General features: G+C 37.3%; 1 protein-coding gene across 5 annotated transcripts; it reads right to left on the reverse strand.

The window, feature by feature from the left end:
* Positions 1-272: 272 nt before the first annotated feature.
* Positions 273-20,224, reverse strand: PACRGL (PARK2 co-regulated-like). 5 transcript variants are annotated; one of them, XM_011994257.1, is made up of 10 exons: positions 20,022-20,181; positions 18,740-18,865; positions 16,131-16,198; positions 15,851-16,005; positions 12,756-12,823; positions 10,882-10,972; positions 7,659-7,793; positions 7,043-7,150; positions 3,720-3,800; positions 273-1,366 (listed from the first exon to the last, which is right to left on the reverse strand). In XM_011994257.1, exons 2-10 carry the CDS (start codon positions 18,784-18,786, stop codon positions 1,310-1,312), a joined length of 810 nt encoding a protein of 269 aa, XP_011849647.1. In that variant the 5' UTR covers positions 18,787-18,865; positions 20,022-20,181; the 3' UTR covers positions 273-1,309. The 5 variants fall into 5 exon arrangements, with proteins under 5 accessions (XP_011849647.1, XP_011849649.1, XP_011849650.1 ...); XM_011994259.1 differs by lacking the exon at positions 18,740-18,865 and having other exon boundaries at positions 19,846-20,224; XM_011994260.1 differs by lacking the exons at positions 3,720-3,800; positions 18,740-18,865 and having other exon boundaries at positions 19,846-20,224.
* Positions 20,225-26,453: the final 6,229 nt, after the last annotated feature.

Raw genomic sequence — 26,453 nt, forward strand, 5'->3', positions numbered from 1 at the left:
CTGAGATGCAACACTGCTGCTCCGCAAGACCCATCTTTCCTTTCCATCCCTTTCATGCCTTGGATTCGGTGTGGCTACAGAAATCTCTATGCCCTCTCCTTTTGCTCATAAGACAGAAGGTCTTATTCTTGTTTTCCATTTCTCTTCCTCTCCTCTGCTCCTCTCTTGCAGAAGGAATCGCTTCTATTACATCAAAATTCTGAACTATGTCTAAATTAAGATTTAAAAGCTTCTTAAAAATTGCTAAACATAAGCACAACAAAATCCATCAATGCATGTACAAGTTTTAACATTTTAATTGCTGAATATCCTTACATGAACATCAGTATTTTCTGGCTATGAAATGCAAAAATAGTATTTACTTAAATAGAGTTAACACCTAAAATTTAGGTAGTTGTAATGAGTTGTGATAAACAACATACTTGTAATAGAATTTACAGAATTAGAAAAAATTTCTTAAACTATTCTAGAATACTCTGAAAAAATTTTCCAAGCATTGTACATTATACAATACATATTTACAAACAATAATTAATAGTGTATTCATGGGGCCAGGCATGGTGGCTCACACTTGTAATCCCAGCACTTTGGAAGTTCATTGTGGGAGGATCACTGGCCAGAACTGAGACCAGCCTGGACAACAGAGTGAGATCCCATCTCTACAAGCAAATTTTAAAATTAGCCAGGCATGGTGGCATGTGCCACCATGTAGTCCCAGCTAATCGGGAAGCTAAGATGAAAGGATCATCTGTGCACTAAAATTTGAGGCTTGCAGTGAGCTACGATCATGCCACTGCACTGCAGTCTGGCAACAAAGCAAGATCCCTTCTCTCTTTTAAAACAATTTTTAAAAAGTGTATTCACAAACATTTGTCCACTATTTTAAATTTCTACAGTCTTGTTAAATATTAAACCCAAGAAACGGCAAACTATCTATAAAAATCAGGGCACAGCTACAAATTGTTTGCCAAAAAACTGTTATAAATAAAAAGGCACCAGAAAATACAAATGCATCTTATCTTGCCAACTCAATAATGGTTCTTTGCACAAATAATAAAAATTAAAAAAAAAAACCTCAGAAAATTGTACTCTTACAGAACTTATTTTAGTAACTTTCCATTAGTAACTGTTCTTTTTTGTTGCTGAATAACTTTGATTCAGTGTATATTCATTTTAACCTAGTAAATAATGAAGGGTGGCTGTGATTTACAAAAGAATAAAATACATGGAATAAAGATTCCATGAGTACCCACAGTCAGTGTTTGACACGTCACCAGGTAGTAAAAACAATTTTTGTTGGCTCCCTTCTTCAACAGCATATGGAGCAGTACGTTGGAATTTTAGATTTGATGATGCTAAGGCTTCCCTGTCAACAGAAAAAATTGAGCATCATTAGTATCATGCAGACTTCCCCTAACAGGTATTGTATTTGCAGGAATATGCCTAGAAAGTATCCAAAACTCAAAACAAAAAAAAGGGGGTAAGAACAAAATGATGAAATAAGGAGGACTTTTCGCTGCGTTAAATAAAATATAGGCTATTTCTTTCTTTTTTTTTTTTTTTTTTTGAAGTATCTAACTAGATAAGTAGTTAGAAGCCAGACTACCGGTATCTGAATTCAGCATCTACTGGTCACTTATTTGTCAAACCTGGATTAATTACTTCTCTGTGCCTAAGTTTCTTGATCTTTAGAGGGAGATAACAATAGAATCTCCCTCTGATGACTAGGAAGAGTAAATGAGTTTCATGTCTAAAAAGTACTCTGCAGAGTACCTGCCATGTATTAAGTTCCCAAACAACCAATAAAGATCAGGATTTGTGTTGTGCCTTTCCCAAAATAAATATGCATTTCACTTAGAAAAAAAAAACAAATCAGGCTAAGAATGAACTGATTTCAAATTTAAGGCAGATCAGTTCTAAGAAAGTAACACTGTGACTATCTGGTAACAGATATTTTCCTGTACCCAGACGTTGAATAGTTCCATCATTGATATACACAAGTCCTAAGAAATGAGAAACCACAACTAAGAACACTCATTTTTAAAGACTTATTTCTAATATTTAAAGAAAGGAAGATATATAAGCTTTTACACTCTCAGAAGAGAAAAAAGAGCATTAATTTCATGAAGGATTACAAAGTAATAGAGGCTAGCACAATAGTAATTAAGCCAAGAGAAAGTCTTTGGCATGTAATTGCAATAGAAAATTTTCTATTGCAATCTATTATTAAAATATTATGTAGGACATAACGAGAAAACAAGAGAAGTCAGAAGAAAATAAGTAATTAACTACAAAATCTTTTTAAAAATTCTGTATTAGCAACATTCAAAGCTAGTAAGATGGAGTAGTAAAGAAAGAATTTGATATTTCTGGGATCCTGGATTGCTCAAGTACACCTGTGTTCCCCTTCCAAATCTTAATATGTTGTTTCTAAACTTTATTTACATGTATACTATCTCCTCCTCCACACCCCCTCCACTCCCACCACAAAATCTAATATGCTTGGCCTGTCCCTTTCTACTTGTCCCATTTCCCATACTGGCCCACAGGATATGGAAAACTACCTAGGGAGGGTTTCCCACTGAAAAGCTGTGGCATCATTATTTAGCATTTGTTCACTTCCACTCCACAGAAGAAGAAAGGAGAAATATATTTTACATTTAAATTCTCAGAAGAGCAAGCAAGAATTTCCTTGCTGCAGAGGAGACATGGGATTAGCTAGGGGAAGGTTCTGCACAGCTCCTCAAGGTGTCCGAATGCTAATTCTCTGCCTAGGACCCAAACACAACAAAGAAATTTATTACCTAGTAGGCTTTGGGACTTACTTCCTCTTGTAAACTGTATTCTAGGCATCCATTATGGAAAGAATATAATCAAACAACCCACTGAAATTGGTCAAACGAGGTAATTTCGCTAAAGCTTTATGTCTGCCATTTTAAAAATTATATATGATCAGGCAAATTTTCTCATAACTAATTCCTTCAGAAGTACCTAGAATGGAACTAAATTATGCAATGTTAAGATAGTCACATGTAATTCTATCATTAAGATCTGATTAAACAAAATTCCCACAAGCAAGGACTGCTTTTATGGAAATATTTCTAAGATGAGATTATCTGAATGCTTCCTTCAAATGCTGAAAGTTCAACTAGTCTAGTAATTTGACATCATATAGTTATGAAATCCTCCATATTTTTGTACCTTGAAAAGTTAGAATAACCAATTAAACTATTCCAGCACTGTGTGTGCATGTGTGTGTGTGTGTCTACACCTATGTGGTATGCACGCACTTACAGACAGAATAGTGCAATCATCTGGACGTCTAAGTCAGAAAGACAGCAAATGAAAGAGAAAAAAGTATTTTTCCTCAATGAGCTAAGTTAATCATTTGGTTTTCTGAACTTTTCAATGGTCAAAACTAAACCACTGAAAATACTTTAAAGAAAAGAAAACTGTACCACTGTGCCACATGGAATGCCATATTAAGCACTGTGAAAGTACACAAGCCCTACATTTATTCAATCTGAGTCTGGTCTGAGCAGCAGGGCTTGACCTAGAGATAGAAACTCTGAGTTCTAAAAGGAAAATAACAGTATCAATTTCACATAGTTACCTGTGGCTGAAATGAGACAGTATATGTTAAATATAGTCGATTTAATAATATGCCTAAAAGTTTAGAAAAAAAAAAAAAAAGACTTAAGGAATAAGATTCTACTTACACTTCCGCCACGTTGCTCTAGCTTTTGTAATGCACTGGTGATTGGCTCTTTGAATTTCTTGTCCATTAATCTCTTGGAAAGCTTTTAAAGTAAGATTGGGGGAAACGAAATGACTTTAAACTTAACAATGTTCACCATATGCATAAGTAAATCTTCAGAAGCACCCCTTGTTTTAGATTTCAAGACTTCTCTTAGGAAGCATCTCGTTGAAATTTATGTTATAGGTACCTCTGTATTTGTTTTAAAAAACAATTTACATTATTTCAAGTAAAACCAATCCTATAAAATCTGCTACAGTATGCTATCTTTTCTATAAAATAGCATATTTTGCGATTTTGTAATCTGCAAGAGCATTGAAGACCATGATGGAAAGCTTTGCCTCTAAAGCACACATTTTCCCGCAATAAAAAGGGAAGAGAGGACAAAGGACAGAGGATTTACATGAGTAATTTAGTAATAGTGAACGCCCTGGGGCTAGAGAAGGTCCCTCTCTAGTCTTCCAGTTGCTTTCTTCAGACTGCATTACCCTACTGAATCTGTATACACCCTGTATAGCACAGAGGTTAATAGGCAGATCCAGGGGCCATCAGCATCAGAATCACTTGAGATGCTGTTTAAAAATGCAGATTCTTGGGTCTCATGCCATACTTAACCAGAATCCCAGGGCAGAAACCCAGATTCTGCATTTTAAGCAAGATTTTCAGGTGATTTATTCCCTCTGTAAAGTCCCATACATTTGTAGCTCAGGAAAGGTATAGTTTATTTTGCATACAGGAAAAAATGAGTTGTATATAGGGGTTCAGTAACTGGTTTTGAAAAATTTCTTCTAGAAGAATACCCTTTCTTCCAATAAGCATCTAATGTAGAAGTCTATAAACCAGATGAAAAACAAGTCTTTGAGGCTGAAAGGTATGGAAGATGGGGGTGAGGGACGAAGGGGGTCCGATAGCAACTCACTGACATCCTCAGTGGTGTCTGTCTCATAGTGAGTGGTAACAGACCAGGAACTAACCCTCACACAACCTATTTCTAGAGCTCTTTATATAATACCAGGATCGGACGGTCAGGGTGGTGTCTAGGTCTTCCCAAAATGCTGGCAGCCCAGGAAAGCTAGATAATCTTTCAGTCAGTCCTTGTCTAGGAAAATGAGAGCTCTGAGGAATGTAAGTGACCAAAGATGAATGCCACTGACCCAGAAAGATTAAAAAACAAAACAAATGTGTACAATTGTTAATCTGGCCTTTTCTGCCACTGGAGGTGGGACTGAGAGGCTATTTGGGAAGCCTTGCTTGACTGACTTTGAGGAAGGATCCAGTGTGATTCCTTTTCTCTACATATCACTTCCCCTTGACTCCATCCCAATATTCTCAGCAGATGTCCTTGCTGCTTATTTCTACATCCCCCACCCACCTGCAAAAAACAAACACAAAAAACAAAATCAAAACCAACAATCTCCACAAGGGCTGAGAGCATGCCTGTTTCTGCTCAGCATTATCTTCTCAATGCTTGGCACACCTGGCACAAAACAGGACAGCAGAGTGCAAGAGATGATTATTAAACTACTGAATATTTCAATGAATCACTTTGTACACTAGTGTGAAATTCCCGTAGCTGGTCAGCCACACCCCCTGACATGAAGCTTACAATTATCTGCCAAGATTCTCTTTCTTCTGTCCTAAGACTCCTCAAATGTCAAGGCTTGAGAGTCTATTCTCACTATGTCTTCTCCTCACCTGAAACCTCATGGAATTTCATCTACCACTTATGAGCATATCTATCCTGATAGTCACCATCACCCCTACTTCTTACAGTGTTAACCAGGTGGTTCTTGGTGTGTATTACACTATTTGTGGAATAGGAAGTTAAAAATATAGTTCTAGGATCTCTCATATGGATGGATCCAAGAAAAAACAGTGGACCCATGATCAAAATCATACCTCAGCTGTGAAATACAGAAGAACGCAGACAGGGAGGTCCTACCTAAGACGTTAATCTTTCTAACGGTATGTATGTCCCTTGCCTAATGTTTGGCCCTTGCCCCTAGCTCTTGAATGATAACCTCTAAGCTCTTGGAATGTCCTGCCAGATAGGGTATCCTTGTCAACATGGGAGTTTCGGGCAACACCAGGTAGTCTATACAATGTGATTTATGATGAGAACTTTGGTTCACAGGGTATTAGTTCGACTTCTAGAGAGGGTGTAGACTAATGTCAACCACACAGGCAGGCAGTCTTGCCTGCATGACAGACACCAATAAAAATCCTGGACACTAAGGCTCAGGTGAGCTTCTCTAGTTGGCAATACTCCATGCACGTTGCCACACATTGTTGCTGGAAGAAGTAAACACTGCATGAACAACTCCACTAGGAGAAGAAAACTGAAAACTCCATGCCCGGTATCTCTTGGACCCTGCCCTATGTGCCTCTTACCTATGCTGCTTTTAATCTTTTTTTGTTATAAGAAACTGTAACAGTGAATAACAGCTTTCCTGAGTTCCATGGATCGTTCTGGCAAATCATCAAACCTAAGAGTAGTCTTGGGAACCTCAGGAGCTGCACAGGGTCCCAGTAAATATTTATAGTAAGGACTAAAGTTACATATATCAGGAAAAAGTCTCTTCCTGAATGCAATTTACAGATTCACTAAAACATCACAATGAAAACCAAAAATACTTAAATGTGTTTGGTAATATATGATCACACAAGACAGTGTATGAGCACTGCTTATAATTCATAGTTATTCAACATGAACATAATACCATCTTACTGTTCATTAGCTTTTATCCATTCAACCTTTTATTTTATTTTATTTGACCAAGTCTTACTCTGTCACCAAGGCTGGAATGCAGTGGCACAATCTCGTCTCACTATAACCTCCGCCTCCCACGTTCAAGCAATTCTCCTTCAGCCTCCTGAAGCTGAGACTACAGGTGCATGCCACCACACTTGGCTAACATTTTGTATTCTAGTACAGATGGGGTTTCACCATGTTGCCCAGGCTGGTCTGAAACTCCTGAGCTCAGGCAATCCACCCACCTCCGCCCCCAAAGCACTAGGATTACAGGCGTGAGCCAGCAAGCCTGGCTGGTTTACTTTTTATTATAACCCTAAACTCTGCTCATGTAGCTGTTTTCCATTAAAAAAAATAATAATAAAACTAATACTGTCCATTAGCAAAATGTTTTATGAATTTTATATTTTTTGTTAAGGATGATAAGATTTTTAAAGTTTTGAGTTAAAGATTTGAAGTTGTTAAATCATAAAGAGATATGATTGGTGCATGATACATACAGCCAATCATTATCTAATCTCTGCAGTACTTACGCTTGTAAGCAGATGCTTCAGATGGTCGTTTAGAGAAGGACCAACAACAACACTTAGCTGAACTAGGGCATTCAATCCTCTTTCAAACACTTCATCATCCGAATGGACCTGTAGGGTTGGTTAGTTGGGAATGTAGGGGCATCAGGGAAGACAGGAGAAAAGGAAAGAAAAGATAGATGAGACAAAAGGGCAAGCAAGTAGAGAAAAGGGTAAGATTAAACATCTAAAATCAGAAGATAGTCAACAAAACCTAGAATTTTAAAAATAACCTTCAACACAGGACATCTAGAAGCAAAAAGCAAATTTTCCATCTGACTGAAGCATTAACTAAAATATATCTAGCATACAGAAAGACTGATTTGAGGTTCATTACTTCCTCAAATTACTTAAAATGTCCCTTTTTACCTTTAGTACATCCTCTAAAGATGTCTTCAAGTATGTAGTTATCTGGCCCTGAGTAATAGTTGCCTAATTCTGCAAATATGTCACAATCACAGATAAAGAACTAATTTGCATATAATTTGGAGGAAAAAAGACACAATATTTTAAATATATTACAGCTTTCTTTTCTATCATATGTTTTCAACTATAAAGTACAATGAAATACATGACATACCAGAGCTGTCTTTAGCACAGGAATCAGTCTAGGTAGCAAAGGAACAGCTTTTTCAGAAGCACCTCTGACCAAAAGTAATTCTCTAAAACCCTCCTTTGACACAAAGGTGTATGGATGCTTGGTTTCTCTCAGACCCTGCCAAAGACCAAGAGGAAACATGATCTACTACCCATTTCATTATGGTAATAACAGAAAAATTGAATCTTTACTTGCTTAAACAAAAATCAAGTTTCATTCTTGTTTTCCTAATCATAATTACAATTTCAGCAGTTACAATTTCAGTTACACTGAGAAACTATGGGACAAAGGGTCCCTTGGTATCCCAAGGGAGACTGGTTCCAGGACCCCAATGGATACCAAAACCTGTGGATACTAAAGTTCCTCATATAAAATAGCACACTATGTGCACATACTCCCATATACTTTAAATCATCTCTAGATTACTTATAATCCTATTTCAATGCAAATGCTTCATAAATAATTTTTATATTGTATTGTTTTATTTGTATTTTTTATTGTTGCACTGTATTTTTTAATAGTTTCTATCTGCAGCTGGTTGAAACCCTAGATGTGGAACCCATGGATAGGAAGGGCCAGCCGTACAGGAGACAGGAGTAATCTCTACCCACAGAAGGCAAGGAAGGGAGAAGAAAAAGAAGAAAAATAAGAAAAAGGAAAAGAAAAGAAATGAAAAACAGCGGAGGCAAGAAAAAATATAAAAAGAAAGAGAAAATAGGGAAGAAGGAAAAAGCAGGAAATGGAAGGAGGAAAAGGAAAGGTAAATGAAAATACAGAAAAAAGAAGGGAAACTCACTAGGATAATAAAAACATTTTGTTACGCACACTCAAACACTTTCTGAAAGCAGAGCATATTACTCTGTTTATAACCACTCCTTTATGAATGCACGGCTATGAGACCCACTACATTTAGTGATTTTATGACTTAATAAGTTTCTAAAATAAATTTCCTTCATTTAAGTATTTTATATTAACATATTTAGAAAGCAAGTATTATACTATATGCATTTTAAAGGCATGTTAAGATTTTAAATATCATTTGTAATACTGAAATGCAGTATGAAAATATTTTTTAAAAACTGCAGATCATATCTCACTATGCCTTTCACCCTAAATGCATTAGAAACAATTAGCTAGGACTCTTTTATGATTTTACCAATCACAGTGAGTCAAGATAAAAGGGCCATCTGACTTTTTTCAAAATGATAAAGCAAAACAAACAAAATCAACAGTAAACTCCTTCAGTTTGACTAATTATCTATGAAGTAAATAAATATAATCAGCTGCAAAATCATGCTTAGAAATACTAATTTTCAACTAATTTGTCCTTCAGACCTAAATATCTGCTTCCAAATAGTAATGAAACATTTCCCTTCCTCAAAGGTGTCATGCTTTTGAAAACCATCCTGCCAAGCACATGGGTATCATTTTGGATCACAGGTTCTACCATCTTAGCAGTGTCCTGTATCCTATTCATTTTAGAGATAACTCTCAGATTAAAAGCTGAAGTGGATTTCAGCCATGGTTCTTCTGTCACTACTTATCTGTTAGAAAATGAGGCCAGGAGAAAGACAAACATCTACTCAATACAGAAAGAAAAGCATTGACATTTGGACAATAGGTACATAAAAAGCTGACTTTAAGCAGAAGTTAGCGTCCCTTTAAAGATCCCAAATTAAAGCACTCCCTGTACAATGTGATTAGCTACAGTACACTTTCCAAGCTATCACCAGTTTTGATTAGTCTAAAAACAAAAAACAAAACAAAAAAAAAACAACAACAAAAAAAACATGGTTTCCTACCCGGTACAAAAGGCTTAAAGTTTAAATAAGAACTAAGGAAACATCACAAATTTTGTGTGTGTGTGTGTGTGTGTGTGTGTGTGTGTGAGACAGCATCTCACTCTACTGTGCCTGGCTAACGTGAATTTTTTTTTCTTTTGTAGAAACAGGGTCTCCCTATGTTGCTCAAGCTGTTCTCAAACTTCTGGGCTCAATTGATCCTCCCGCCTTGGCCTCCTAAAGTGCTGGGATTACAAGCATGAACGACAGTACCCAATCTAACCTTTAATGCCAACTTCAGAACTGAATTTCAAAATAGGCTACCTGTAAAAATACACTACCTGTAATACTGAGCAATAAATTAAGAAAAACAAAAACTTATAGTTTTTGCTAGTAACTGGTTAGTTTACTCTTAAGAGAGTAAACATATTTGGAAAATTAAAGGAGGAACTAGAGACTTTGATGTTTCATTTTAATTAAAGAATCTCAATTGGAAAAAATTACTTTTTTCTCTTCTGCTCCCACTTGGTCCTCCCCACAGGTTTTATAGGAAAGGCAAATGATATTAACCTAAAAAGGCACTGCCATGTTTACAGAGTAAGTTACACAGTAGTAACTAATCTAAGTAAAACTATCAGTGAAAGAACTCAGGTGTTTTATTACTAACATCACCCAAACTCGAATCATTTGTTTCTTACTAATGACAACAAAATGATCCTTAACTTTTAACAAGGCAAGTAATTAAAAGTTTAATACAAGACAGCTGGTTAATTCATTGCTCTACTTCTGATTCTAACTCTAGGAATAAAATTCATAGAAGATAGCAGTGATTCACTTGAAGCTAAGACTCCACCAACATTTTTCCTGACACAAATGTTAAACTATATAAAGAAAGCTATCAAAAGTTTTTTTTTTTAAAATAGCCTATAAAACTACCTCCATGATATTGTACTGGAAATGTACAAGTAAAGCAGAGAGCTGGAGTGTTTTCCAAAAGAACACTTAGGTAGGTAGTCTCAATTCCCTAAGAAACACATCATGTCAACACGATTGGTTGTACACAGAACCACTTACCACTATCTGACAGTTTTCAGTTTAATCCCGGATGTTTCCCTGATTTCACTACTACCAAAAAATCTCTCTCCTCATTATGAGTCCACGTATTTTTTTAAATAAGTACAAATATTTCATCCAGTTATCTATAAATCCCGACGCAGACTAATTCCATGTTTACAAAGCTGATTAATCAATTTCAAATAACTATGTAAGAATCATAATTATTTCCTAAGGGGGTGTGGTGTTTCAATGCCTATTGTGTGCTTCCTTTTTCAAAAGCACAGAATGAAATTTACTGACAAGCTACAAAGTAACATTTAATGCAATTTTTAACATTTTTTTCCTAATAGAAGAGATAACATATTTACCTCGGCTAAAGTAATAAGAAGTGGATCAAATGAAAGACTTTCAGGAGGACATTCCCACTGTAATCTGTGTTTTACTGAACCATGTACCAATCTAAAACATAAAAGTCAGTGAATGCAACAAGAAAAATATAATTCTATATTAAGCAGGTATCATCTAACACAGAGCATAACCATATTAGAACAAGGACATTTTACAAAGCAATGTCAATAATCCTACAAAATCCTACTCTTTCAGCAAAAGTGACCCCACGTGTGTTAAAGTTACAGTTTTGGTGCTTAAGCATGTTGCTGTCTGTGAATCTTAACGCAAACGTTCCAGGTGATATCTTTCAGTAATATGACACAGTAGGTAATCTACAGAAATGAAAAAATGCAAACAAAATGTAGTAATTATTAAAAATGTTGTACAAGGAACATTCTTTTTCAGATATAGATCATGTAACCCTAACACTAACAACCTGAAGGCAAAACCAAGTTTTCTCCCTGTTAAAGAGAAGAAAACTAAGGCCAGGAAGGTAAAATGGCCCACTCAGGGTTACAAAGTGGTGGCCCCTGAATTAGGGTTTCTGCCTCTTTTAACTGTTTTTTTTTTTTTTTGCTTTGTTTTGTTTTTGAGATGGAGTTTCGCTCTTGTTGCCCAGGCTCAAGTGCAAAGGCGCGATCTTGGCTCACGGCAACCTCTGTCTCCCAGGTTCAAGCAATTCTCCTGCCTCAGCCTCCTGAGTAGCTGGGATTACAGGCATGTGCCACCACACCCGGCTTGCCTCTTTTTTTTTCAGTAGAGATGGGGGTTCCTCCATGTTGGTCAGGCTGGTCTCGAACTCCTGACCTCAGGTGATCCACCTGCCTTGGCCTCCCAAAGTGCTGGGATTACAGCCTTTATTAAGGAATAACTGATTTGCAATAAACTGCACATATTTAATGTATACAATTTGGTATGTTTTTATGTACAAATACACTCAAGGAACTATCATCACAATCATGATAGTGAACTTAATCCATCAACCTAAATGCTTCTCTGAACTCCTTTGTAATGTTATCAACTTCTTGACTCCTTTAGGCTTATTTTCATAAGAGCAAGACGTCTCTGTAAAATTGTTTTTACATTTTTGCAACAATAAATTGTTGAGGGGTGGGGAGTAGAGAGTTAAGAACCTTTAAATAGGGTTTCAAATCAGAATCTAAATATGAAATAATAAACTGAAGAGTATTTATTGAGCTTATTTTTCACTCCAAATCTGAAAATACCATTAAAAAACTAGATTTCTTGAACTTTGGAACAAAAATAAATAAATGTTGCAATCCTTTCCACAATCAAAATAAAATTTTCTATCACCTAGAACAGGCTAAAACTGGATGTACTCTGAAGACATAAATGCTTTATAGAAATAAATCATAAAATGATATATTATCCATAGTCTGTATTTTTTAAAAAATAGTTCTGACATCTGTCTAGAAAGGCAGCAAGAATTATATCCAAAAGGAAGCAAAAACGGCCATATGTATTTACTATGAAACAAACAATTTCATTAAATTGACAACTTTCATTTTACCAACAAGATAGGATTTTTTAATTTGCAACTTGCCCAAGCCTGTGAATGCTTAAATTGCTTATTTCAGAAAAAGGGTTTATGTAAATTTCTTAAACTAATTGATGGTTTATCATATATCCCAATAACTGTATTTTGGAATTAAAATGGTTATCTTCAACAACATCCAGGGATCTATAACAGTCCAAAAGAAAGTGTGAATACAGTCACCTTTATTTCAACCTCACTAGTAAATAAAACTTACAATACATTTAAACTAAACTGTATTGATTTTACTCAATGATTTTGAATAATTTGGTCAGTTATAAATTGTGTTGATTTTACCTGCAAGGAATACCTCCTTTAGAGTAAATAGCTGCAAATGCAGAAGGCGCTCGTGACTGTTCACCAAACTAAAATAAAAAATGAAAATATTACTATCACCCATACTTCTGAGGTCAGACGCACACAGCCATCTTGCTTTTCAAACCACCAAGCTGGTATCAAAGTGTACCATTTCTACCCCGCAACACAATTGAGAAAAATTGTCAATTCTCTCACTATTAGAATACCACAACTATACTTTGTACATCTTTTTTCCCCTAACGATTCAGAATGCTTGAAGGCGGCTGAAACCACATATTGATAGTTCTACCCTCTTCCCACGGTGACCCTTCAAGGTGAGGACTCTATGGAGACGGGGTGTTAAGTACAGGAAAAGTATATTTGTTTTTGCCTCCTGCACATCTCCTACTTTGTCCTCCAGCCAAATACAGATGGTGTAGGTAGTCACATTTCTCCAAACTGGCTTTAGGCTTCTATAAAAAACAAAGGATTACACTGGGCAGGAGGGAGAGAATTGAAGATGGAGAAGATTCTCACAAATACACGCCTGGATGTATTCTTTTAGATATATAACTTCATAACCTTTCAGTTTTGCTATATCTGAATAGATTGATTTTATACCTACTCTCAAAGATGATTTAAGGGATGGTTAATCTCAACAATCAAAAAATCACAGCAAAAATAATTTCAATATAATTAATAAGAGACTTAAAGAGGATTTAGGAACGAAAAGTAAATATTTTATCACATGGTACTTTTAATATATAATCAAATGAAAAAATAGTTGCCTGAATTACAAAATATAAATTGACTTGTTTTAAAGACATAACTACATAATGTTTTTTAAGTCACACACAGTGGTAGTTTTAAAATGTCCTTAAAAAGTTTAGAATCAGCTCTTTTTTCCTCTGGAAAAGCATAAGTTTTGAGTAAAAGCACACAGGAGAAAATTCATTCAAGTTAAATTATAATAAAAGACTGATTTCTGGCCGGGCGCGGTGGCTCAAACCTGTAATCCCAGCACTTTGGGAGGCTGAGGCGGGTGGATCACGAGGTCAGGAGATAGAGACCATCCTGGCTAACATGGTGAAACCCCATCTCTACTAAAAATACAAAAAATTAGCCAGGCATGGTGGCAGGTGCCTGTAGTTCCAGCTACTCGGAAGGCTGAGGAGGCAGGCGAATGGCGTGAACCCGGGAGGCAGAGCTTGCAGTGAGCCCAGATCGCGCCACTGCACGCCAGCCCGGGCAACAGGGCAAGATGCCGTCTCAAAAAAAAAAAAAAAGATTCATTTCCAGAACTCAATTCATGTTATGTGTAACAATTCACAAGAGGAATGTTTCACTTATCTAGTTACAATTTCTGCTAAGAAAGAAATACAAGTTTTAAAAATTATTTTCAAGTAATAAACATATTAGGTAAGAAAGTTATTTGAAAAAAGAGAATAGAAGATGGAGAAGATTCTCACAAATATATGCCTGGATGTATGTATTTGAAAAAAGTGCTCCACATATTGGGGAAAAAATTAAGACAAATTAGTACTATACTCTCAACATATTTTACTTCTACCACCTACAAGCAAACGATCTTTTTGGCCCTTACAGATCATGAAAATAATCCCTAAATTTTCAAAATACCCACAGAGACTACATTTCTGATTGAAATGTTAAACAATTCCTTTGCCTTTCTATTTTGTTCTAGAGATAATCATGGTTTCATCTTCCACGTCCCACAAAATCAGAATTTATGAATGGATTACTTTTATTGATTTTAACCAAATTTTACCAAGTCTAAAGGGAAAAATGTTATCCCATTCAATTTTTAACAATTTCAGACCATAGTTCAACTCTGCATTAATGTTATATACCATACTATACTGAATTAGCATTTCAAAGTTTTTTAACTCAAATATTTAAAATATTAATGTGCATAAATCACAATAGTGAATTCACATAAAATGAACACACCTGTTTATTAACAGAGTTGAAAAATCTGAAAGTTTCCAGCACACCAGATGCCTCCACTGCCTCTCCCAAATCCCTACCTTTCGTCCAGAGGTAAATATTATTCTGACTTCCAACTCATTTTAGATTGGTAGCCTTTACATATCTTAGACATGCTTATCTCAGGTCAAATTATTTAACTATTTCCCAAAACTTTCCTCAATTTTTACTAAAACTTAGGACTAAGGTCATTAAATATTATTAATTCAAAAAGTACTTATTTTAAAGAGACGAAGAAAATTGAAGCGTCACCACAAACTCCCTCAACTAAATATAAGCAAAGGAAGTGAGAGCAACAAGATTATTAGGGCCTTCTTCAGGTATTCAATTTCCTTGACACTGCAGATTACAGAAAGAAGCAAAGGAACATAGCCGCTCCAACTATTTTTCACTTTTCTTTTATCAAGCCAGACACTCCTTCCGTCTTGGAGAGCTCACTATACCCTTACTTCCTTGCTTAAGTACCTGCCATACTCTACCTACCATCAAAGTCAGTCAGGAGCTTCAGCCACTCTCACAATCCCCTTCGAAAGCTGAAATCACTAATATCTCACCCTGAGTTGAGCATGGGACAAATAACAGCTGGTGCTGTTGCACAGGTGTGTTCACTTCTGTTTTTTATTACATAAATCCCATGTTTATTAAATCTCATTAAATTGTTAGGAAAGGGCAAAGGAGGCTAGTACTACAATTAGGATTTCTAGTGGAGCTAATTTACAGAATACAGAGGAACAGTCAGAGACCTTTATGCAACTATGGAAGCACGAAAAGCATTCTGGGGCAACTGAATACAAGTTTATTCATTGGGAAGTAAAACAACACTGCAAATAAAATCTAAAGCTAAAGTGCAATTTTCTATGCACTACAATGCGATAACCCAAAGAGGTTAACTTCTGTGTCTCCTTACCTCCATACTCACTCCCACATGTGACTGATTATCTCAGTACCTCATCATCATAACCACAGGCCCTTCCTCATCATTAGCTCAAAACTAGTAAAGGGACAAAACTCAAGACAGCATCCAGAATTGTTCAACACTGTGTGAAATGCCTTTAAAAAATCTACTGAGTTAGGAGTAGTTTTGGACCTACCGGGTTAATTGTTTTAGGGTTCAGTTTATCACTTGGTCGAGGATGAAGTTTTCTTGCAGACTCTGGAGAAATGGTTGACAATGAGGATTTGCTTCCTTGAACTGCATCCCTGTGTTTTATCTGTGTGCTTGATGATGTCCTCTGATCATAGTCACCTGGACAAAACAGAACGTCAATAAAAACCAGGTAAAAGCAATAAAGTTCACTTTGCATCCATCTGTAAAACATAAAGTGCCATTAACAAACTTGGCCTCTTCACTTAAAACACAAAGCTCTGTACCTCTTGCTCTGTTTTTCAACTGTGTACCTCCAGAGCCCTCCGATTTCTGCATTGCTTCCCTTTCACTCCTGCAGTTAAAAAAAAAAAAAAGTTGATTTCAAAATTTGTTTGGAGGAGCATTTGTTATCAATACAAAGACCAAACCAGAACAGAGTATACAATTATATAATACAGTAAAAGATACACAAAAAAGTTGATATGGAGCAAAATACTGGAAAAGACTAATGAGAAAACAAGAAATTATGTCAACTTCAATAGTATCAGTAACAGCAAAATAATCATCTCCAAGAAAATGATGTACAAAAGTCAACTTTTTTTCCATTCAAATTGTCAAAATAAACTGTTAGAAACTCACTTCCAATCCTTAGCCACATTAGAAAACACAGACTAGATTTCTGAAAGGAGTGGTTGGCACATCCCCTATCATCCTCTCCATCTTCTCTGGCTTATTTCCGAAGTTCCAAATGTTAACATGTGCACATCAAGCTCTACTTTTCCAGTGACATAATGAACTCTCCTATCCAATGTATCACAAGCTCCTTAAACTTAATATAACTAAAACCGAGGTTGTCACACTGAAGTTATGAATCCCTTGTTAGCCCAGGGTACCACCAGTTTTCTGGTCCTCATACTGAAAACCAGAATCACCATTGTTTCCTTTTCCTTCATTTCCTACACTCAATGCTACATGTTGTGATGACAAAGAGCGAGCTTTGGGCTCAAATATGGGTCTACATCTCAGTTCTACCAATTATGAAGTTTATGAATTTAGGCAGATTTAACCTCCCTAAACCTCGACTTCCTGACCTGCTTAAAGAGGGAAATAAAAGCCTATCAAGGTTTTCTGGGGGAGTAAATGAAATTATCTCTCAAGTTACTCACCCACGGAATATTGGTTCACTTTTCCCTTACACAGTTCCTTTTTTTCTGCTAAAGGAGGACTCTAGTTCATATCCCAAGGTTTCCAGCTAATCCAGTCAATTTCTACAATTGTGTATCTCTAGCAAGGAATACACACACACACACACACACACACACTCATACCCTAGTGCCTACTGGTATTTTTAGGCCAAGCTTCATTCCCAACTTACATGAAGCCTTTCCTGATCTTGGTTTTTCAAATGCATATTTCTATGGCATTCTGATTTCTATCCTGTGTCCTTATTTCTGCTTGATTACTCTGTTCCCTCACTTCCATGACAACTAGTTACTCTATTAGCACGTGTCTCACTTTAATGCCTTTAATAATGACTGCCTCTCAAGTATAGCGTAAGATCTTCCCTTAGGACAACACAGGTAAAGTCCTCTTCCACCTCCAAATGACAGCTTTTCAAATATTTGATGGCATTAACTCTTAACTTCTTCATTTTTTCTTCCTCAGGATAAACACTGATACTTTTTAAAATTATTCCTCACATGAAATGCTTTTAATCCACTTAACAAATTAGAAATCCTCAAAAGGAGGACAAATAGCCAGATATCTCAAACATGATGTACCAGCTTAAAGTCTGATACCATGTAAAGATAAACTAAATGTAAACTTGCTTCTGCACACTGAATTTCAATTTCCTTGATTTAATACACTGATCTCATTTATCTCATCCCACTACCAGCAGATGACTTATTTCCCAGTTATCACACTTCACCTTCATCCCCAGAGCATTTTCTAGTACTATGGTAATTAAAATCTCATTAAAGTTGTCAGATAATATTCTAAAATAAGCTGAGAGAAGCTTCAAATATGTTAACCTACTATCGTACTTCTGTGATCATTCAACAAGTATTTAATATGGTGCCTGACTTCTGTTTTGAGAAGCTCCTGGAGGGGGAACAACACAAGTTTCTGTTGAAAAAAAAAAAAAAAAATACATCAGTTTCCTCAACTCCATAATTGGGCATAATTACAGGAACTACTTTAAGTGTTGATGAAGACTAATACGAATATATGTAAAACAACATTTCTATAATGGTTGGCATACAGTAAGGGCCACATGAGTCTTAGCTATTATTATAATTTTCTTTACAAGGGTACAAAGTGTTCTTTAGTATTACTATTACTAACAACAGTGTGACCAAATGTTTTCTCCTTAAAAAATTTGGTTTAACATCTAGGGCTACATCAATTTGAAGACCAGGTGAGTTCAATTTCTTTTGATCATCAATTGTTAACAGCTGCAACAGATCAACACGAAGCAAAGATGCGCACCCACAAACATAACAAATGCATAGGCAGCCACATCAAATTATGATGCACATTTTTCAATACTACCTACCAATTCAGTAGAAGTTTTGGATGGAATTTTATAGTTAAATTTCTATCTTCCTTCATGTCAAAAAGTTGTTCCTGTAACAAACCAATGGGAAGGTGTTGCATTATATTTTGAATGAGTTCAGAAAGTCACCAAAACTCATTTGAAAAAGTCTTAAACATGCTAGAAAATTGAGCTTCTACAGTTTGAGTATACAGGACAATTTTTAAGTACAATATACTTACATAATTTTCAGCAATAAATACATATACAGTAATGCAAACATGTATACATTCCCTTTCAAAATTCTGTATTAGTTTCTTTCCAAAGCAATTGCTTTTTCACTTTTTTATCCTTTACCTTAAGGACAAATTACAGTTGGCTCTCCGTATACGCGGGTTCGACATCTATAGATTGACCCAACCACGGATACGGAAAGCAGACTGGGGGACTTCAACATGGGTGGATTTGGGTATCTGAAAGAGACTGGGGGGAGGGAGGGAGTCCTGGAGCCAATCCTCCACGCACACCAAGGGACAACTGGAAGTGTGGTCAATTTTTAAAAATAACCACCTGGGAGCATACCACTGACAAGCCTGGAGTATGAGTTGTGAAAGAAAGTTTAATAAATCGTATCCTTGGTAACTCCTCTTCCAAGTGGCTTTCCATTAAATAACATGTGAAGGATGGTGTAAAGGGGCAGTGATGGGAAGAAGCGAAGCAGTAAGAACTATTTTGCGTTATAAATATTATCAAGGTCACCGCTCATTCTTTTACAAAACAAGATAAAGGTTCTAATTATAGATATTAGAATCCATAAATCCACTTAACCTGGAACTAAACTACGTCACAATATCAGAAAGCAAACAAACCACCCTATGAAGCCCACACATTCCTCTTAAAGCTTCCTTGGCTGCTACAGGTCATCTATCTACAAGGGACTGCCGGCATCTTTGTCAATGGTAGGAAAGTGTACTTTCTATCACTGTTTGTACAGCTGATATAGCCCATTTCTTTCCCTGTATGTACTTTCTTCTGTACTCAGCTTTTAGACCACTGAACTAAAAAAATTCTCAGTCAGCAGAGGCCACATTTTTTTCCTGCTTTCTAATCCAGGTCTAGAAAGTTCCAAACGTGTAAGATGCCCACTAAAGAAACCATGTTCCATTTGTAAAGCTCTGTCGAATTCTAAAAGACCCAGAGTCCAATAGTCACTTATCCCAATCCCTTTGTTTAACCACAAATTCAAAGGGCCAGTATTAGGGGTCGCAGAATCTGCTTAGGGGTCTTAGAATCAACTTTCCATCTTCCCAGCCACCCCTCCTACACTCACTTCTAGATACTTAAAGACCAGTCCAGGGCCAGGATGCTATCAAAGTTAACAAAAGAGGAAGACACAGAAAAAAAAGAAAAAAAGAAAAAGAAAAAACAGATTATTTAAATGGGCCGAGAGAGAAGGAGTTTACCAGTTTTAATTAAGGTTAACGAAGGATACTCTCGACAGACCCTCTACCCCAGGAAAGGAGGGGCACACTCCAAGTGCTCACGATCTCAAGGGTCCTTAGCAACGGGGTCCCAGGGCCCTAGCCACAGATCAGGAAGCAAACCGGCTTGGCCGACAGCGCGGACTGGACACCCGTACCCGCGGTTCACGGCTCTGGGGACTCGTTCCTACCGCGCCTCTCTCCCGCCGCGACCGGCACACAAGCTGCCCCCCACCGGGGGCCGGGGGAGCTTATGCCCAGCACTCGGTGGGCCAACAGCCGCGACCACTGCCACCGAGCGCCGGCGTTCGGGGAAATAAGGCTCCGCGCGGCCCGCCCCGAATCTGGTCGCGCCGCGCAAAGACGTCAGACGCACGCTGCGTCTTCTAAACCAATAGTAAGAGGTCGCAGAGGAGCCCCGGAAGAGGGTTGCCCAGGCAACCAGCCGCCAGGCGTTCCGCGAGCAGCTCACGAACTACAGACGCTGTCTCTAGCGACAAAGAGGCACCTGGTGGAGGATGTTTTTCGACTAAGAGGTCCAGAGAGCAGAGGGAAGATGACGGGTTCCCAGTCGCCTGCGCCCTAACCTCTCTCCAACCCATGCGCTTAACTCCTAAACGCTTTTCTCGCACACTTAATACGCATTGTTCCTCAACTATCTTACCCTAGATACCCGGAGAGCTGAAGACTCTGAACTCCTCCACCCGAGTCTTCAGGGGTGAGAGCCAAAGCCATCTGCATGCCCAGCTGTGGGATTTTCTTGTAGTTTCCTGTCCTATCTGGCTAACTCATAAGCCTAGCTGTGGAAATTCGTTTCCTGTCATATTGTATGAATCTCATGTTATTGCATTCTTCACAGTATATCCGCATTTAAGTAGTAAAAAGCATGATTTTGTGCTCCACATCATAACAAAACTGATGCTGCAGGAAAATGCATGTTCCCTTGCATTGCGTGTTCCTCCAGCAACAATTTGGGTTGTCATAGTTAAGTCCAAGCCCTTTGGATCTGTCCACTGCACTCCTCTGTAGCATCCTCTACTGTTGCCAACCCAAAGCCCTAACTTTTTGCGTAGGTAACACTAAATTGGCATTATCTGAGCACTCGAGGCTATGTAATCCTTTTGTGCTCGTGTAGCTCCGTCCTTGCTTCCTGCCCAGCACCCCAGAAGCATCTTCATTAGACTGTGAGTTTCTTCAGGATAATGCCTTTATCTTTGCCCTTTTTGTTTCTCCGGCTTCAAGCATAATGCGGTGGGTATTCAAGAAATGCCCTCTGAATGAATAAAATGAATGAATAAATTCTGTCTATAATTTCTCTAATGTTCTGTGAACCTTGCATACAAATCTAAATTTTAAAGTTTATTATAAAGTATTTACCTTTCTTTCTCACTAGATTGAAATTGTCCTTATAGCTTTTCTATCCCCAATGCCTAGCACACTGCATGCTTAACTAACGTTTTTCTTTAAAAGGAAAAGAACAATTTTTTAAAAATCTTGTATCCTGTATCTTCGGCTACTTTTACTTTATAATCTCTACTCTCCAGCTTCCTCAAGACCTATTATATTTTCCTTACCCTTAGCATCTTCAGTGTTGGACTCAGCAGAGCTCCTAGTTCGTGACCTTTTAACCCCTCCTCCCTGTACTGTAAGAATGATTTGTATTCAGTATTGCAGAGGAATGACATGCATATACGTTCTGGAGTTAGGCTATCTAAAACTCACCTCCACGCCTTATCAGCTATGAGTCCTTGGGGATGACAACCCCTACAAGCCTCCATTTCCTCTTCATCATTGGGTTCTTGTGAGACTGAAATTTAAGAGCACAAATACCTGACACATAGGAAGTACTCAATATGTATTGACTAGTGCAATTATTCAGGTGAAAGCAAATTAAGACTAACATAGAGGACATCATAAGTGGCAAAAGTCCCATGCTATGTGTTGGTGTATGAACCATGGACGATGATATGGATTTTTCATATCTTTATAATAACCACAATTAGTATAAGCTGTTCCTAATCACAATTAAAACAGCCTCTTCTAAACTTTATCATCATTTTAGACAATGAACAGAAAACATGCTCCTTGGCATTGCAACTCTATCAGGATATTATGCAGTAAGTGGTGGGTGCTTTGTTGAACACACTAGTTTGACAAGCCTGTGAGGCATCCTGCGGGAGCTAACTAGCATACAGTTGGATCTGCTCGTCTAGAGGGCAGGAAAGAGACCTGGGCACACAGCTATGGATTTTAGAGCCGTCAGCATATGTAGACGCTGAGTTGGGCCATAGGGGTAAAATACCTTCTGAGGAAAGCTCACAGTGTGTGAGAAACAGAGCACTGATTGTGGACTTTTGTCTTCTATTCAGGTTTTAAGATTTAATTTTCTATTTAAGAGAGAATGGGATGAGGGAAAGAAGGTGACCTATTTGTCTAGCAGTATGATAAATGATTCTGAAAAGACAGAATATGCCATATATTTTCTGTTTGCTCTTGTATAGGTACACTCTTCCCTTTGTCCTGTTACTTGCTCTGGGATGCTGATCGGTATGAACTATATCAACAAGGCTCCAATGCCTTCTGGTTTCTGACTGGGTTTGGCTGCTGAAGAACACTAATAGGAGATTAGAGAATTAGAGGAAAGTGAAGTCAGAGTATTCATTCTCCTGCTCCTATCCTTAAGGGGTTCCTTAAAGCTGGTCATACCTATAAGTGAAGGTCACATCTTTCTGCTATGGTCTGATTGTTTCTCTTCCTTCAAAATTCATAGGTTGAAATCCTAACTCCCAAGGTGATGGTATTTGGAGGCGGGGCTTTGGGGTGGTGATGAAGTCATAGGGTTGGAGCACTCATGAATGGAATTAGTGCCCTAATAATAGAGGCCTGAGAGAGAACCCTCACTCCTTCCACTATGTGAGGACACAGTGAAACAATTTCATCTGTGAATCGGAAAGTAGGCCCTTACCAGACACTGAATCTGTCGGCACTTTGATGTGGACTTCCCAGCCTCCAGAACCATGAGAAATCAATTTCTGTTGTTTATAAGCCACCCAATGTATGGTATTTCACTATAGCAGCCCAAATGGACTCAGAAACTTTCTAAATGTTAAACTTCAGTTCTAGGCACAAAATCTCAGAGGCTACTATCTCTCGATTACTGTACTGTCTGTGTGATTCCCTGTACCTTTATAAGTAAAATTTCTTCAAATTGTCCTATTTTTAATTTGTTACTCCATATTACATAACATTATGGATTAGGTAATAAATCTAACCAAAATAAACCACACAGGATGATTTTTTTTCTCATTGTCCTGGTTCTCATTGTCTTGTGAAAAAATTATTCATTATTTATTTATTTACATTTAAGCCACCAAGCATTTTTAAGAAAATGTTGTCTTAGTTCTTGTAAAGAAAATCTCGTTTTTATACTAATTACAGACAGAGCAATCATTCCCAATGATTATTCCCAAGTCCTATCATTGAGAAATGAGATACAAGAAATTTGTGTAATTTGCAGCACACTTTGTCAGGAAATGTTTAGACATCATCATTATAAAGTCATTGAGTGTCCGCTTGCACATGGAACAAATTAAGCAGTGATAATGGCTCCTCAGGTGAAAGCAAATGAAATCAACATGAGTGAGCATATAAGGTAGCATTGTCCAATAGAAAAGTGATGCAAGTCACATAATACAATTTTAAATTGCCCAGTAGGCATATTTTTTTAAGGTGGAAAGAATCATGTGAAAGTAATTTTAGTGGTATATTTTTATTAAGCCAATATGTTATGGCTTTATTAAGCCAAAATATTATCATTTCAACTTGCAATAAATATAAACACTATTAATGTGACATTTTACATTCTTGTTATTTGTGCTAGGTCTTCAAAAGCTGGTGTGTATTTTACATGTATAGCACATTTCAGTCCATACTAGCCACATTTCAAATATTCAATAACCACAGATGGCTAGTGGCTGCCGTATTGGAGAGCACAGAAAGCTATGGCCACTGAGAGTTGAGCAAACATAGAATGAAGTCAATAAATGTGTCAAATAGCTAGAGAGTTCATACTGTTTGTACAACACACTATTAGATGTTTGAGGATCAATCCAAATGTAAAGGATATGAATTGGGTATGAACCTCAGACTATAGAGTCAGTGCAATTAACACCTTCCTTTATGATTCACAGTACTATTCAATTTCTTTTACAAATGTCTTTTCTTTCCATGAAAGAAGCTTACCCTTCCTCTCCTTGGAATTGTGCTGAGAGGATGAGGCTTGGAAGAGTGTGGCATCTGGTCCTCTGCTGTCATCTGCTGGGATATACGTACTTTGGTCTTTCTGGTCCTCAGTCATTTATCCTTCATTCATGTAGATTGCTCATGTCTGTTTTTCCTTCCAGGTTCTCATTGAGAGCTAATTCCAGTCTCCTTTTAACTATCCAGGAGGTAGTCTATTCTTCCAATCTGAAGCCAAATAAATTCAGCTGTTAGTTTCTACCTTGTAGAAACCATGGGAACCTGTGAGGTTGCTGTAGAGTCTTCTGTCTAGACATACTATAAGGCCATTTCTTCTCATCCTATACCCTAAGTTCATGGGTATCTAGGCCCTTATTAGTTCTGGGGCATTGCCCTGGCAGGAGGATGGAGGATGGAAAGGACAGGGCATATTGTCTCTTTGCTCTCAGATCTAGAGCTTGACTCTGACTGATGACATATTCTTCTAGCTCTTCCAAATAATGACTGGCCTTGACCTTAACTTTTTTTTTCTTTATTATTACTATTATTATACTTTAAGTTCTAGGGTACATGTGCACAACGTGCAGGTTTGTTACATATGTATACGTGTGCTATGTTGGTGTGCTGCACCCATCAACTCGTCATTTACATTAGGTATATCTCCTAATGCTATCCCTCCCCACTCCCCCCTCCCCACAGTAGGCCCCAGTGTGTGATGCTCCCCTTCCTGTGTCCAAGTGATCTCGTTCAATTCCCACCTATGAGTGAGAACATGCAGTGTTTGGTTTTCTGTTCTTGCGATAGTTTACTGAGAATGATGGTTTCCAGCTGCATCCATGTCCCTAAAAAGGACATGAACTCATCCTTTTTTATGGCTGCATAGTATTCCATGGTGTATATGTGCCACATTTTCTTAATCCAGTCTGTCACTGATGGACATTTGGGTTGATTCCAAGTCTTTGCTATTGTGAATAGTGCCGCAATAAACATACATGTGCATGTGTCTTTATAGCAGCATGATTTAACTTTTGAAATCCAAAGTCAAGAATTCAGCTCTTAGCATCAGAACTCTATGATAATAACTCCTCCCTGAGGCAGTAAGCATAAAATAGTTCAGCTACAGTCTGCATGGAAAAATGTCATGGGATAGTAGGAAATGTTACTTTTACAGAAATATTTTATGACATTAGCTTATAATCTGTTTTAGAATATTTTATAGAATTGTTGCCAACTTTATTAAGGTATAATTGATAAATAAAAATTGTAGATATTTAAGGTGTATGACCGGGTGCGGTGGCTCACGCCTGTAATCCCAACACTTTGGGATGCTGAAGTGGGTGGATCATGAGGTCAGGAGATCGAGACCATCCTGGCCAACATGGTGAAACCCTGTCTCTACTAAAAATACAAAAATTAGCTGGGTGTGGTGGTGCATGCCTGTAATCCCAGCTACTCGGGAAGGTGAGGCATGAGAATCACTTGAACTCAGGAGGCAGAGATTGCAGTGAGCTGACATTGCACTGCTGCACTCCAGCACGGGCGACAGAGAGAGACTCCATCTCAAAAAAAAGAAAAAAAAAATTAAGGTGTACAACATGATGTTTTGGTATACATACATTGTAAAGTGATGACCGCAATCCAGTGAATTAATATATCCACATATATATTCACTACATGGATATATTAATGGTAACTATATGAGGTTACCATTTTGTGAATCTATATTAATCATATAAATTATTATATGTAATATATAAATAATTATTAATATAGATCCACAAAACGGTAACCTCACATAGTTACCATTTTGTGTGTATGATGAGAACATTTAAGATCTACTCTTTTATCAAATTTCAAGTGTACAATGCAGCATTGGCAACTTGAGTACTATGCTGTACAATCTATCTCCAGGACTTATCCATCCTGCCTAAATGAAACTTTGTAACCTTTGACCCAGGTCTCTTTATTTTCCTCATCCCCCAACTATAGATTTTTTTAAAATTCTGAGGTATTAGTCAGAAAAAGATACTGTTTAATGAGTATTTTATTCCACTTAGCTCAGTATAACCAATTAAATTGACGGTTAGAGGTAGATAAGAAAGACGTGGCATTTCCCCTATGTCCATTAAAAAGCAAAACATCAGCCACTGTTCAATCAGTTCCTTAAATGTTAAGTAATTAATTTCTGTTTTGCTGATCTCAGGTTAATGAGTCTTCTTTCACTAAGTCATTTGCCAAAGGACCAAATAAATAAATAAATAAATAAATAAATAAATAAATGAAAGCCTTGATTTGACAAGTGTCCACGGTAATGTCAAGTTATAGTGAAAAACCTGTTCATGTTTCCTTCC

The sequence above is a fragment of the Mandrillus leucophaeus genome, unplaced genomic scaffold (assembly GCF_000951045.1).
Source record: "Mandrillus leucophaeus isolate KB7577 unplaced genomic scaffold, Mleu.le_1.0 Scaffold449, whole genome shotgun sequence".
Taxonomy (NCBI): Eukaryota; Metazoa; Chordata; class Mammalia; order Primates; family Cercopithecidae; genus Mandrillus; species Mandrillus leucophaeus.

Bases quoted from the DNA above. Each gene is read 5' to 3' on its own strand.
- PACRGL (XM_011994257.1), bottom strand. From the start codon at position 18,786: ATGTCGAACCCGCGTATACGGAGAGCCAACTGTAATTTGTCCTTAAG. The intron at 16,006-16,130 runs GTACAGAGCTTT...TGTTTTGTCCAG, and splicing joins GTTGAAAAACAGAGCAAGAG to GTGACTATGATCAGAGGACA. The intron at 7,151-7,658 runs GTATGTCATGTA...CCAACCCTACAG, and splicing joins CTGTGCTAAAGACAGCTCTG to GTCCATTCGGATGATGAAGT.